At 34.4% G+C, this 14,311-nt stretch overlaps 2 protein-coding genes across 2 annotated transcripts; both read left to right on the forward strand.

Annotated features, from left to right (window-relative positions):
• Positions 1-1,664: 1,664 nt before the first annotated feature.
• Positions 1,665-5,437, forward strand: LOC135957816 (protein stoned-A). Its single transcript, XM_065508619.1, has 3 exons — positions 1,665-1,792; positions 2,905-4,201; positions 4,260-5,437. Exons 2-3 carry the CDS (start codon positions 2,935-2,937, stop codon positions 5,435-5,437), a joined length of 2,445 nt encoding a protein of 814 aa, XP_065364691.1. The 5' UTR covers positions 1,665-1,792; positions 2,905-2,934.
• Positions 5,438-5,478: 41 nt separating this feature from the next.
• LOC135957815 (protein stoned-B) lies at positions 5,479-13,130 on the forward strand. Its single transcript, XM_065508618.1, has 8 exons — positions 5,479-7,585; positions 7,653-8,726; positions 8,781-8,949; positions 9,019-9,270; positions 9,374-9,394; positions 9,475-9,656; positions 9,730-9,940; positions 12,806-13,130. The coding sequence occupies exons 1-8, from the start codon at positions 5,479-5,481 to the stop codon at positions 12,942-12,944; spliced, it is 4,155 nt and encodes a 1,384-aa protein (XP_065364690.1). The 3' UTR covers positions 12,945-13,130.
• Positions 13,131-14,311: the final 1,181 nt, after the last annotated feature.

Raw genomic sequence — 14,311 nt, forward strand, 5'->3', positions numbered from 1 at the left:
CATGTGAATCGTAAGTTAACCATATTATGGTTACCACAATCATGTAAATGGTTACTGTGACTATAATATAGTTAAAAAACTTGTAACAATATTGAAATGGTTACAGTAACCATGCCCAACTATATTTTTTCTCTGCGTGTAGAGAGAGCGTTCTGCGTTGACCGAAAAAAATAGTAGTCGGAAGGGGCACGGTTGGGATTATAAAGCGGGTGAGGTAAAACTTGCCAACCATTTCATTCTAAATACTTTTTAATAATACTCATTCAAACGAATCAGTTGCGTTCGGTACAGGTTCCGTGTAATAATAATTGATTCCACCAAATACGGATGGTTGCCCGGGATTCACATACGATCTCTTACGCTTCTGGTAATTGTAATGGATTAATTTTTCATCGCAAGTAATGATGCAAAAATGATTTTCTTTTACAACGTTCAAGCATAATTTCGGATATGCAAAATCGTCTTTCAAGGTCTCTCGGCTTCAACTCGTATGGTACCAAATTTCCCTGCTTTTGTATGTATCCTGCTGCTCTTTGAGTAGCTCCCAATGATTTTGCAAGCTCTTTTTTAGTTTTACAATTATCTTCATGGAGTAATGCCTCAAATTCTTGGTCTTCTAACTTTTTTGGCTGAAACCATTGATTCCATTGAAATCAATGGAACACATTCACCATAAGCTTTGGTGAGCACACCGATGTGCTTAAGTGGTACTTTTTTTAAGTTAAAGAATTAAAGAAAACTTTATGACATATGATAATTTGTTGGTATAAAATTTAAAATTTTCTAAGCAAAAGAAAACTTTGTTGTCTATACAATAATGCTCAATAACTAAGTCGGAATCATAGAGAATATACATAGAGCGGAAACTCTTATGTCAAAGACTTAACTCAGTTGTCAGAAACCTAAGTGGTGAGAATGTATTAGTAGAAAAAACTATGTGAAAATAAAAACAACACTCGTATGTGTGATTATTTTGAGTATTTTGTTTTGTTTGAGTTTTTTTCTTGTTTCCGCTCTATGTTTCTCTATGGTCGGAATAAAGTTAGTGGGTGAAAGTTATTAAATACAAAAACCACTTCCCAAAGATACACCATCTATTGTAAATCCTGCATTTTTAAGTCATACACCCAATAAATATCAATGTTTTGTGCTTATTAAAATGTAGTTTTCCTGACCATTATATTTTGTATTAAAAAGTTTTGGGTAATACACGAATAATGTTAATCTGTATAGCTAACAGTTTTTTGAACTTAACGTTCACTTAAATAAAAAAATTCCGCAAAATGTTTTAAGTTTGACAATTCTAAATATGTACCTAATGTCATAATAATCAAATATTTGACACATCCTTTCGTAAAGTACAACCACCACCAAAAGAAACATGCGCACTTAGTACATACAAATGTCAAAAGTCACTTTTACATTAGATTACTCTCTTTATATCCATTACTACCCTTAGTCGGAGGATAAATGTCAAATGCCCATAATAAACAACAACTTGTAACTGTCATCCGTTTTACACAACACACACGCACATACACACTTACTTCTAAGGTCAACCATCCGTCAACTATCCAAGAAGCTTTTTCGAATACACTAAAGCTTTTTCTTCCCTTTTTTTGAACGAGAAAACTTTTGCAATAAAATTTTCATCATTCAGTTAAGAATTTTCCGATAATTCATACGTGATACGTAATCTAGTGTATGTGAAGAAAAAAAATACAGAAAAAAATTTAAATAAAAATTTCAAATAAATAATTTATAAACTTAAAATTTAAATACAAAGAGAGACGTAAGTTCAATTAAACAATTTTATTAATTAAATGTGATAATAAAAATAAATGTTGGTGTTTTTAGAGCAAAAGAAAATTATAGAAATTTTCTTGAATGAAAAATAAAATTTTCTAAAACTTCATAGATATTCCTTGATTTACTTTTTAAATAAAAGTGTTAACCTTTAGTAAATTTATTGTAATTATGATTTTGTTTTATGTTAATTGAAATTGTCAGGAATAAATGTTTAAATTGCCTTTAATTTAAAGTAATTGTATGAAATTTGTTCTTTTTAATTTTGTGAAAGCTAAAAGTGAAAAAATCGATTTTTCCCATTGATGTGAAAGAATATAGATTTTCCTGTATCTGCTTTCGTCGACGAAAAAAGTGTGTGTGAGAGTGTTTTTTTTTTTTGTTCTATGCATTTCGGTGTGTGAGTGGCAACTTCTACGTACTTTTCGAACTTATTCGGTTTTACTTTTTGTCTCTCTTCCTGTTCGTAACTGTATGCTACTAATTTTGTATCTAAATAGCGGTATTTGAGCAGTTAGTAGTGTATTGTTGTAAGTAACGGTGGTAGTTGTCGAAGTGATAACAATTTATATTTCTTTTTTTTGGAAATGAAAACACATGTTTTCTCTAGATGTATGAACTCACCACTTGGTGAATTTGCAATGATGAAGAGATGAACCGATGAAGAGTTTTTGATTTTGGTTTTTCGAACAAGCATAAATATCGTTACACACATCAATAATTGGCTGTATTGCAAAAAAGATATGAAAATGAAAATGTTGTAAGTTATGATTTTGTGTTTTTGAAGGGTAATCAAGCGATTTGGTGAGTTGGCTAAAAATAAAAACCCATTTAAATATCCTTTGTTCTGTTACTGACATCCTTTAGCTGTTTGTTAAAAGCGTCATTGTTAGCTTCACTTGTAAATTGTTGTGACATGCTTTCAGTATGCGTCATTATAAGTTTCAAGGCTTTTGTGTTCTGTACTACATCATTTACATCATTATCATTTACCCGATATACATAGATACATATATCCTGTTGTCCTTTTTGTACTCAAACTAGTATAATTACGTGAAATTCTAATTGTATTCTTTTTTTGCGTTGCTATTTTTTTAGACCGTATTTCGATGTCTCCTCTATTAGAGAATGCTTAAGTTACCAAAAGGTTTAAAAAAGAAAAAGAAGAAGTCAAAAAAAGATCAAGAGCTTTTTACTGAAGAAGAGCTTGAAGAGTACAAACGCCAACTAAAGGCCAAGCAGGAGGCTGCTGCTGCTAAATCAGATGCTGGTGAATCCGATGCAGCATCAGATGTTGAAGGTTTAGCACCAACAGCGACAACATCAAATACTGCTTCGACCTCTGAGTTAGCGTCTGCGAATACATCAGCGACTGCGGCCGCAGTTAACGATTCAGCCGCCGCTAACGGCAACGGTTCTCAGAAACCCACTGAAGACGACGAGTGGGCCAAATTTAAGGCTTTAACCTCTGGTGTCGATACTATCCTTCATAAAACCCAAGACGAATTAGATCGCATTAAGAAGGAGTCTTTCTATCAGCGTCTACCATCTGCTGCCGAAAAGAAAAAGCAGGAAGAAGAAGAAGCTGCAAAACGTGAAGCAGAACGTTTAGAGGAAGAGAAACGTAAGGCCGCAGAACTTGAGGCTAAACGGGACAAACTAGCCGAAGCGGTAGTCGAACTTTCCGAATCGGAAGGTGAAGACGAAGCTGAGGTTGATGATATCTTTCAAACTGAGTATGTTGATGCTATTACTAGTGGTGAATTTCAATTAGTGGTTCCAGACTCACCCGTACTAGACTTTGACGACGGTCCAGATCCCTTCGATACAGCTTACGCCGAAAAGGTAATAGTTGGAGCTGACAAGGCCAAGGGTAATAAGAAACTTGTCAGTTTAGGCGCCGCTGTAGAAGTCCTTTCGGGACGTGTAGAGCGTGAAAAGGCTCTTGAACTTGCCAAGCCTAAACGTAAACTTCGCAAGGGTATTAAAAATCTCTTACTCAGCGAAAGTGTCGATCAAGGTGATCTTGATGAAGAAGATCTATTAGCGCCAGAGCCTCAAAGAAATCTTTTGGATGAACTGGATGACGATGTTCCAGGTTCGGATGCGCCAATAGATTTAAGTGTTTCATTACATTTGAGTTTTATACAACATAAGAAACCAGCCTCGGACGAGGAAGACGAAAAAGACGAAGAATCAGGTTTTCCTGATCTTTCAGAATTTGATACTCTAAAAACTCCAGAGGACGACGAATTTGCTGAACTTGCCGCTGAATCATTGAACAAAAAAGAAGAAGTCAAAGTTATAACAGAAATCCCTCTTCCCAAAGCGGAAGTTTTAACTGACATAGCTGAAGCTGATTGGGCTGAATTTGAACAATTACCAGAAGATACAGGTTTGTTAAAATTGTTATTCCTTACAAAATATTCAATTATTAATAAATATAATTTTAGATAACTCAAAAAAACCACCACCAAGACCGGTCAGTGGTCCACATTTGGTAGAGGGGGCTATTTACATCAGCGACGACGAAGAGGAACAAGACGACGATCCCTTCAATACTTCTTACGCCGAACAGGTTATTAAGAAAACCACTGTTCTCGAAGAAGACGACGATTTTGACCCAAGAGCAGAAGAAAAATCTGCGCCACCGGCAAGACCTCCACCACCAACGGCTGTTAAAATAATCGCTAAGCATTTGAACGTTGATATCGACGCTGAAGATTTTGATCCATTCGATACTACAGTAGCTGGAGCAGTTATTGTACTCTCCAAAACAACACTTAAACAATCGTTAAGTGATCCAGATTTTGATCCAAGAGCTGAAGAGTCTAGTACTGAACCTGAACCTCAAGTACAAGTACAGCCTTCGCAAAAACCAGTACTTACACCAAAAAGTGAAGAAGATTTTGATACAGCTAGACGTAAGTCTTCTTTAAGTCTTAGTTTGCAAAACAATAAATCAGTTGGATTCTTAGTACCCAACCAAGATTTATTGGGTGCATCTGAGGGAGGAAGTAATAAGAAGCCTTTAACTCCATATTACGCTCCTTCAGGTTCATCGATTGCAGAAAAAGAACCAGAAGATCCCTTTGATACTTCATACGTACCAGAAAATAAACCAACAGACGTTGAATTAAAACATCTAGAAAGCGATTTATTGTCAAAGCCCACATTACAACATAGTTTATCGGATCCCGATTTTGATCCTAGAGCTCCTCCAACACCAGTGCCAGCAGAAGATTTATTGGTAGTTAAAGAAAACATAAACACAAAAGTTTTGACACCCGCACAAGAAAGTAAAGATTTGCCTGACTACTCGGGAGAACCGGTAGTTGATCCTTTTGATACATCAATAGCATCTAATCTACAACCAGGACAAGCTGAACTAAAACTTCTAGAAAGCGAGTTATTACCAGAAAGAAAATCAGATATTTCCACAGGAGTATTAGATACACAAAGCGACGCTCAAGAATTGGGTTTAGGTGATAAGGTTTTAACACCTCAATTTCCACACAAACAAATCATTGTACCCGCGGACGTAGATCCATTTGATACATCCATTGCTGAAAATCTACAACCAGGAGAAACGGAAATTAAATTACTGGAAAGTGAACTTATCGAACATTAAAGTTTAGACCAGAAATCGAATACGAACTCGAATTCAACAAAATGGCGAATCCCTTTTTAATGGATGATGAAATGGATGGAGTGGATGACCCTACAGTCAATCCATTCTTAATCCAGGCTGATGCAGCACAGCCCAGTGAAGACAATCCTTTTGGAGCCTCGGAGGCCGCAGTTAATCCCTTTGCATTTGGTGATGAGGCTGAGGATGAAGCGGAACATCAAGAACATGACATAGATCCGGCTATGAGTTTCTTTGGCACCACAATAGAAGCTGAAGATGATGCTCTAAGTATTAAGTCCACACAAGATGAGGAAGAAGATAATAAAACAAAGGCTCCACCACCCAGACCATTGCCTCCAAAAACGCAAGAACTAATTAATTCAGTTTCAAATCAAATGGATGAAACTAGTTCCGAGTTATTGGGGCGTATACCAGCTACGCGCTCACCTAGCCCGGTTTCAATGAGAGACTTACACTCGCCCAGTCCTACTCCGGACAGTGGCTTGGCCGATCTCTTAGATGTTTCCGATAGTGGTTCTTCTGGCAACACACAAGGTTTTGATATCGACTTAATAGGAACTGCTCCCACTACAATGGTTGATAATCCATTTGGCATACCCACGGGTATTCCACCTATTCAAGGAGCAACGCCCATGCCATCGCCAGCCAAACAACAACCACCTCGACCTCCACCACCAAGACCTGCTCCTCCTAGACCAGTGCCACCAAACATGCATGGCCAACAAGCACCTCCCAGACCTACTCCGCCTGCTCCACCACCACCAGCTCCGCTGAAACAAGAACCAGAGGAAAATGCAGCTGATTCTGAGGATCTCTTTGATATGTTTGGTACCACCAAACCACCAAAACCTCCACCACCTAAGAGTAAAGAGGATATTTTAAGTCTTTTTGATAAACCCGCTCAACCTGTGGCCAAACCCGATTTGTTAAGTGATGATCTAGTACTTGATCCTACAGCAGTTGAACCAGAGTCTGAAACTGCTGACGCAAATGAAGAGGACTCTGTAATATTTAACTCCGTCTTAACACGACCAGATGAAAGCACACATAATATCACCTCAGAACCTCAATCAGCCACATATAATAATAAAAACCTTAACAGAATAGCTATACAAGAACCAACCAATAAACAACGAGCTCCAACACCAGACATTGAGATAACAACTGTTGAAGATTTACCACGATCAGACGACGAAGAGGAACCAGAACCAGAATCGCAACCTGAACCTGAAACAAAAAAGGAAGTAGATGTGCCATCTGTTGTAATAGACACCGAACCAGATCCTCCGGCTGAAGATGATGATGAGGAAAATGCGCCCATAGTTCCCCAGGCGAGTTCAAACATAGAATCCGATCAAAGTCCTCCAACTGAATCTGCTGCAACAACTCAGGCCTTACCAGACTCGCCAGTAGAAGGTATGTCCGATAATGTAACAAGTGATGCTGATATCGAAGTACAGGAACCTGTTGTCGAAGAAATGGATACTGGTTTAGACTTTGCCCCACCAAGTGGAGCTGGATCTGCCAATCCGTTCGCTAGTCCTGACGAAGAGGAAGAAACGTATCCTCCTGCTGAAATTGTAACAAATATTTTCAGTGCTGATGGTACAGAACCAGGGGAAGTGTCAGAAAATATATTCACAAGTACCGCAGATACGGTGACAGAAAATATATTCACGAGCACAGCAGATACAGTGGTAGAAAATATATTCACAAGCACAGCAGATACAGTGGTAGAAAATATTTTCACAAGTTCTGCAGACACCGTGGTAGAGAATATATTCACTAGTTCAGCTGATACAGTGGTAGAAAATATTTTCACATCAACAACAGATACAATGGTAGAAAATATTTTCACATCAACATCAGATACAATGGCAGAAAATATATTTTCAAGCAGTGCAGATACAGCGACTGTACCAACAGCTGCAATTAATATTTTTTCGGCTGATCCAGAGCCTGTTGCTGAGTCACAACAAGCATATGGTACAAACATTTTCGCTGAACCAGACGAATTTGATGCATTCTCAGCCAAATTCGACTCCGTTAAAAAGGATAATATTAGCATTTTAGATGGATTTGGTGGAGGAGGAGGTTCGGGGGCTGTAACGCCAACTACAGGAGACGGTTTGTACAAAAATAGATATATTTTGTTTTCACTTTTGCTCAATTATAAAATATTAAAATTTTTCAGCTTGGGGTGAAAGTGCTTTTGGCACTCCTAGTTCGGCAGCGGACGCCTTTGCTGACCCAAATGATGGTTTTGGCAATGACGATGATGACTTTTATAGTATGCAGGCTCCTGTACGATCCGATTCCGTAGAATCGGTAGAAAAAGACTTTAATGTTGTTATACGACCCAAAACTGAGGGTGCAACGGCAATAGCACCTCAGTTGGCTCCGCCACCTCCAACACGAGCCGCTCCAACAGGACAGTATTCAGGTGATGTCAGTCCAGCAGTTAATCCATTCGAAGATACAGGATTTCCAGCACCAGCTCAACAGGATGATGCTTCTATGAAACGCACAGACTCTCAAGAGACTCCTCAAACCCCACTTTTCGATGAAGATGTTTCCCAACCACTGGAAGAATTCCCACGTCTCAACTATGTGGGCTCTGGCTGGGAAATGCAATTGAGACAACCAAATAAAAAGAAGATAACTGGCCAGCGTTTCTGGAAAAAGATATTCGTTCGTTTGGCTATACAAAATGATATACCAGTAGTTCAACTGTTTAATCAAGCTTCCGACAAGCAAGCCTTCCAGGAACTTCCTTTACAGCCTTCATATTCAGTTTCAGAGATTGGAGCACAACAATATGATCAATTTGGTAAAATTTTCACCATGAAATTGCAATACATCTTCTACAAAGAACGACCTGGCGTGAGACCTGGCCAAGTTACCAAAGCCGAACGTATCACAAACAAACTAACTAAATTTGCACAATATGCCATAGCTGGAGATTACGAGGGTGTCAAGGAGTTTGGCAGTGATCTCAAGAAATTAGGTCTACCCGTCGAACATGCACCACAATCATCGCAGCTCTTTAAAATCGGTTCGATGAACTATGAAGACATGAAGCAATTGTCGGTGTGCATAGAGGAGGCTCTGTTCCATTTGCCTGCTTTACGAGAGCGTGCCCTGACCTACAAAATGGAAGAGGTGCAAGTGACAGCAGTTGATGAAATATATGTGGAACAAGATATGGAAGGAAAGATACTTAAACAAATTGCTAGAGTGAGAGTATTCTTTTTAGCTTTCCTAACAGGTGAGTAATATTGTACTTGTTAAGATATACATTCCAATAACTTTTAAATTCTAGGTATGCCCTATATTGAGTTGGGTGTTAATGATATGTGGCGCCAGGGCAAAGAAGTTGTAGGTCGTCATGATATTATACCCGTGGCTACCGAAGAGTGGATTCGTTTGGAAGCAGTAGAATTTCATAGTATAGTCAATCCGGAGGATTATGAAAAGACTAGAATTATTAAGTAAGTTGTATCTTGTTTTTGTTTAATTATTTCTAAAAATTTTAATACATTTTTTGTTTCTAATTTTAGGTTTCAACCGCCTGATGCTAATTATATAGAATTACTGCGCTTCCGTATACGACCGCCTAAAAATCGTGAACTTCCTCTACAACTCAAAGCTCAATGGATAGTAACCGGCAATAAAGTTGAACTGCGAGCTGATATTTTGGTGCCCGGCTTCACCTCACGCAAATTGGGTCAGATACCATGTGAAGATGTTTCTGTGCGTTTTCCCATACCGGAATGCTGGATATATTTGTTCCGCGTCGAAAAACACTTTAGGTGAGTTTTGGTTTTGTTGTGACAATTACAATAACTATTTAAAAATCAAGTCCTTAGTATAAAATAGTAATAGTAATAAAACCCGTCAATTTTCTTATTTCAGTTATGGTTCTGTCAATAAAAAGTAAAAAACTTTCCACTAAAAAAAGTTATGTTTAAACTTTTATGTGTATACTACAATGGTCTCCCTAAATTTTATTACAGATATGGTTCGGTCAAATCTGCCCATAGACGTACTGGTAAAATCAAGGGTATTGAACGTATCTTAGGAGCCGTTGACACTCTACAAGAATCCCTGATCGAGGTAACATCTGGTCAAGCCAAATATGAGCATCATCATCGTGCCATTGTTTGGCGGTGTCCTCGATTGCCAAAAGAAGGCCAAGGTAACCTATTTGTTAACTATTTAATCCTTTACTTTCTTTTACAAAATCATATTAAATTGTGTATAAATTTTAGGCGCTTATACTACCCATCAGCTGGTATGTCGTATGGCGTTAACATCTTATGACCAAATACCTAGTGAATTAGCACCATTTGCTTATGTTGAATTTACCATGCCAGCAACGCAAGTTTCACATACAACAATCCGTTCGGTTAGTGTTCAAGACTCGGATTCCGATGAACCTCCAGAGAAATATGTGAGATATTTAGCGAGACATGAATATAGGTAAGTTTTCGGAGATGTGTTTTTAGAATAAATAATTAATATATGTATATACAAATAGGTTCAGAAATAATTTCTTAGTTGAATAAGCGATAACAGTCCATTGTTTTCAAAGTACATGTTGCAATTTTTGAAGTAACTTCAAATTGTATGTAGCGGTCCATAACTGATAATAGCTGCTATATAACGTTTATAAAAGGATAAAAGATATCGGTATCATTATTCCATTTGAAATCTGTTTATCATGTTGCTTCTTATTGCATGTATTGCTTGTGTTTTGTGCCATGTATTGGGACATTTTTCCATATGTAAACATGTACATACCGTGTGATCCATATGAAACTTTGTGTATGTAAAATACATGTGCATTACTCGTGACATTTTTTGCAATTAGAGCATGTTCTATTTTCGTGTGTATAACAGTGTTGTATTTTGAAATACAACACTGTGTGAGTGCAAAATAAAAAAAACAAAACAAAAAATAGTAAAGAAAAATCATAACAAAATAAATTTCATTGCATTAAATATATGTATTGTGATTTAAAAATGTTTTAAATAAATATATTGTTAAAAACAACAAACATATAAACTAATAGAGGTTATGTCACATGCAATTACATATGTACGTTTGATCGTGGAAATTATGAATCGTATGTATAACGTGAATTTTGACATACACATGGAATTCCATATGTATCTAATACTTACATGTCCCAATACACAAGCAATACATGCCGTCTGACCCCCCTATTAAGGTTTTCATGAATGCTTAGAATAACAGTATTATCAGCAAATTTTGATGTGAGAGTACGATTGGTTGTTGGAATATCAGAATTATATACCAAATATGTAACAAAATATCGTAGCGGGAAAATGATTTCACGAAGAATTCAAAACCAATTAGCCCTAGAAACAATAGCCATAAAATTGTTATTGTTGAAACAGTGAACAAACTTTTAAAACAGATTCTGATCGGGACGAAATTTGCAAGGACATACATATATAGTAATAGTTAGTGCACAAAGGTTAACCCTATTGGATAGTAATTTAGATACAATTTTTCAACAAGATCGGTCAAGAACTCTCTGAGTTCGAGGGGGTCAACATTTCTCTCATCCATGTAACTTATTATTTATTGTCCCAAAAAAATTGTCCCAAATTAAGTAGCTATTTCTATAATCTTTAAAAAAAATTGCAAAATCAAAAACTTTTCTGACTTTTTTTCAAAATGGGCAGTTTTTCTCAAAAGAAATCTTAGTGGGATGTGAATTGAATATCTATCAGAATAATTATTCTTTTTTGAAATTATTGTGTTGCTCAAAAGAAAGCTTAGGTGTTTTCCTTTGACCTTTTTGGTCGATTAGTGGGATGCGAGTTGGATATCAAAATAAATGTTTTGTAACTCAAGAAATACAATTTTTGAGATTTTGATATTTTGAAAAAAGAGCCCATTTTAAAAAAAGTCAAAAAACTTTTTTTTTCGAAAGATTGAAGAAATAGCTAAACTATTTGGGACAAATTTTGCTAAGAACAATAAGTAATAAGATAGGGAATAATACCTGTTTGGTCAAAATTTTTTCTCCCAACCCAGAGAGGTCTTGACCGATCTTGTTGAAAAAACCCTCGTGCAAATTTCATCCCGATCGGGATACATCGAATTTAAAAGTGTGTTCACTTGACATGAAATCCCCCATATCTAAAATAGTAACTTTACTGAATGACTAATTCATCGTCGAACAGCCCAAAGTGTTAGACGCTAGAGTCATGACATTTTAACAGTAGGTTCCTACCTCGTCAGAACTATCCACTAAGAAGGGATTTTTGGAAATTCTAACCGTATTTTTTAAACCAATTAACATAGAAATAAATTTTAAATCGTTTCTTTACATATTAATAAATATCAAATATGGCTTAGGTACTTTTTGGAATTTCGAAAATTGTGATTAGTTTTTAGTACTTTTTTCATAAAATAAGAGTATTTTATTATGAGTTCTCACGATACTGAAATTTATGTGAAAAAATCTTATCATATCAATGGGGACAAAAAAGGTATCACAAAAAGGGTAAAAACTGGTAAATACATTTTATTCGAAATTATTAAGCCAATTTAAAAATCATAAAAAATTTAACTAACAGGTTGTTGCTTGGAACTCGAGTGCCAAGGTGTAAATTGGGCCAAATTCTATTAAAAATATTAAATACAAAATATAAATTTGGAGCCGAATTGATAAATGAAAGAACTAAGTCCAGTCTGGATCACAATACTTTACACAAACTTTGCAGTGAACTACTGCTTACAACATATTATTTAAAGTTGACTAGCTGGCATATAAAATTCCCTAAAGTTTGCAAAATTGGTTCGAAAGTTTCATTGATATGGACTCTTGCAGATTGAATATTTTTGAACATTTTCATTACTATGGATAAGACATGATGTATTAAGATGGGTGACCATTTGAGTAAACGAACAAAGAATTGAAAATTTTTATTTTGGTACAAAAGTGGATGATTTCTTATTTTTCTTTTTAAAGGGTAATTTTTAAAGAGGTGGACAACTTTAAATTGATATAAAACAGAGAAAAACGTTTTTAATTCCATCCAATTGGTTTTATTAATTAGATAAGTTTATGATTTAAATATGATTTCGTTTGAAAATATTGTTGAGATCATATTTTTTCTTTGAACATTTTGTCGAAGTGATATTCAAATATTATAGCCATACAATTATCTAATTGGATGGATATTAAAAACATTTTTCATGGTTATATTTCAATTCAAAGTTCTGCGCCTCTATTCATTAAATCTAAATTATTTACAGCATATCCCAAAAATGTTTAATAACTCTATAAAATATTGCATACTTTTCAGGGTTGGTATCGAAACAACACATGGAGAATCAACAAATGCTTATTTAGCAGCAACTAGACCTATACGCGAAGAACCTGCTGCAAAACCAGCTGCTTCACCAGTACCGCCACCTAGTGACTCAGATTCAGACTCTAACTAAGTTAATTTATATTTAAGCAAAACCTTTAAAATGATAAATTATACACAAACCAAAATATTATATATTTAAAGAAAAATCATACAGTATTTTGTTGCTTACAAAAATAAAATAAATTTAAATAAAAATATACCAAATAGAAAAAACATATACTCGTTCATTAATACCAAAAAATAAATTTAAAAAAAATCTTTAAAACCAAAAAAAAAAAGCTACAAAAAAAATTTACAACTAAGCTTAATAATATTATTAAAACTAAAGTTCCAAGAAAGAAAAATAAATGAATAAATAAATAAAAATACTAAAGTAATTGTTAAATGTTAAAACATTTTCATCCCTCGTTTTATCCCCCACTTCCTCATAAATAACATCATTATTATATATTAAATAGAAAAAAACATTTTAAATAAAATTCCAACAAAACATTCAGTTTAGAAATTTCTAACCTCTAAACAGAACAAACTATTCTCTTTGGCAAATAATTGATTTTTTTAAAAAAAAAAAAACTAAACAAATTGTTAAATCTACAAACATATATTAGTTGACAATAACATTATATACATATTTATGTCGAAATATTAAACAAAATATACATCATACATATATACATACATACCTAATACATATTTACATCAAATGCATACAATACATAAATACAAATAAACAAAATGTTTAAATCACTTTAGAAAACTATGTTAAATAACATAAACTTAAAAATACATACATAAATCAAGTAAAGTAAAGTAAAAAAGCACATAGAGAAAATAAATGAAATTCAAATTTTAATTAAATATGTGTAAAATGTACCAAGTAGTTGGTTGTAATTAATTGAATTCTATTCGAAATAACACTGCTACTGCTACTTAACAAATGAGTTCAATCTAGTCATCATTTAAATTTAACTAACTAAGTAAACTAACTATTGCATTTTTTATAATACATACAATACATAGTTACATATAATACATTCACATTCATAGATTACATAAATACATACATCTATTTAATTAAATATTTAATCGAAATTAAACAAAGTAATTCATTAAAAAAAAATATCAAACCAAAATCACTGCATGTATTACTTTGCAACTTAAATAATTGACAAGTAAACAAAATTCAAAATGATAACGAACAAAATGTCAAAAATATAAAAAATAAGCAATTGATTAAAATGCAATATAAAAGTACTAAATAAATAAATGTTATATTCAAAAAAAAAGTAAACATAAAAACAAAAATCCAAAAATTTATTTAAAAACTAGAAACAAAACATAAAATTATGACAAAACAAAATTACATTTATTAAATTAACAACATGGGTAATTATTTTGTATGGTAACTGTAATTTAAAGTGGTTCAGGCCTTTTTTG

The sequence above is a fragment of the Calliphora vicina genome, chromosome 4, assembly GCF_958450345.1.
Source record: "Calliphora vicina chromosome 4, idCalVici1.1, whole genome shotgun sequence".
Lineage (NCBI taxonomy): Eukaryota > Metazoa > Arthropoda > Insecta > Diptera > Calliphoridae > Calliphora > Calliphora vicina.

Excerpts from the sequence above, each read along its gene's own strand:
- LOC135957815 (XM_065508618.1), top strand. The coding sequence starts at position 5,479 with ATGGCGAATCCCTTTTTAATGGATGATGAAATGGATGGAGTGGATGAC. Across the intron at positions 9,271-9,373 it reads CGCGTCGAAAAACACTTTAG|TTATGGTTCTGTCAATAAAA; the intron begins GTGAGTTTTGGT and ends TTCTTATTTCAG. Across the intron at positions 9,657-9,729 it reads ATTGCCAAAAGAAGGCCAAG|GCGCTTATACTACCCATCAG; the intron begins GTAACCTATTTG and ends TATAAATTTTAG.
- LOC135957816 (XM_065508619.1), top strand. The coding sequence starts at position 2,935 with ATGCTTAAGTTACCAAAAGGTTTAAAAAAGAAAAAGAAGAAGTCAAAA. Across the intron at positions 4,202-4,259 it reads ACAATTACCAGAAGATACAG|ATAACTCAAAAAAACCACCA; the intron begins GTTTGTTAAAAT and ends ATATAATTTTAG.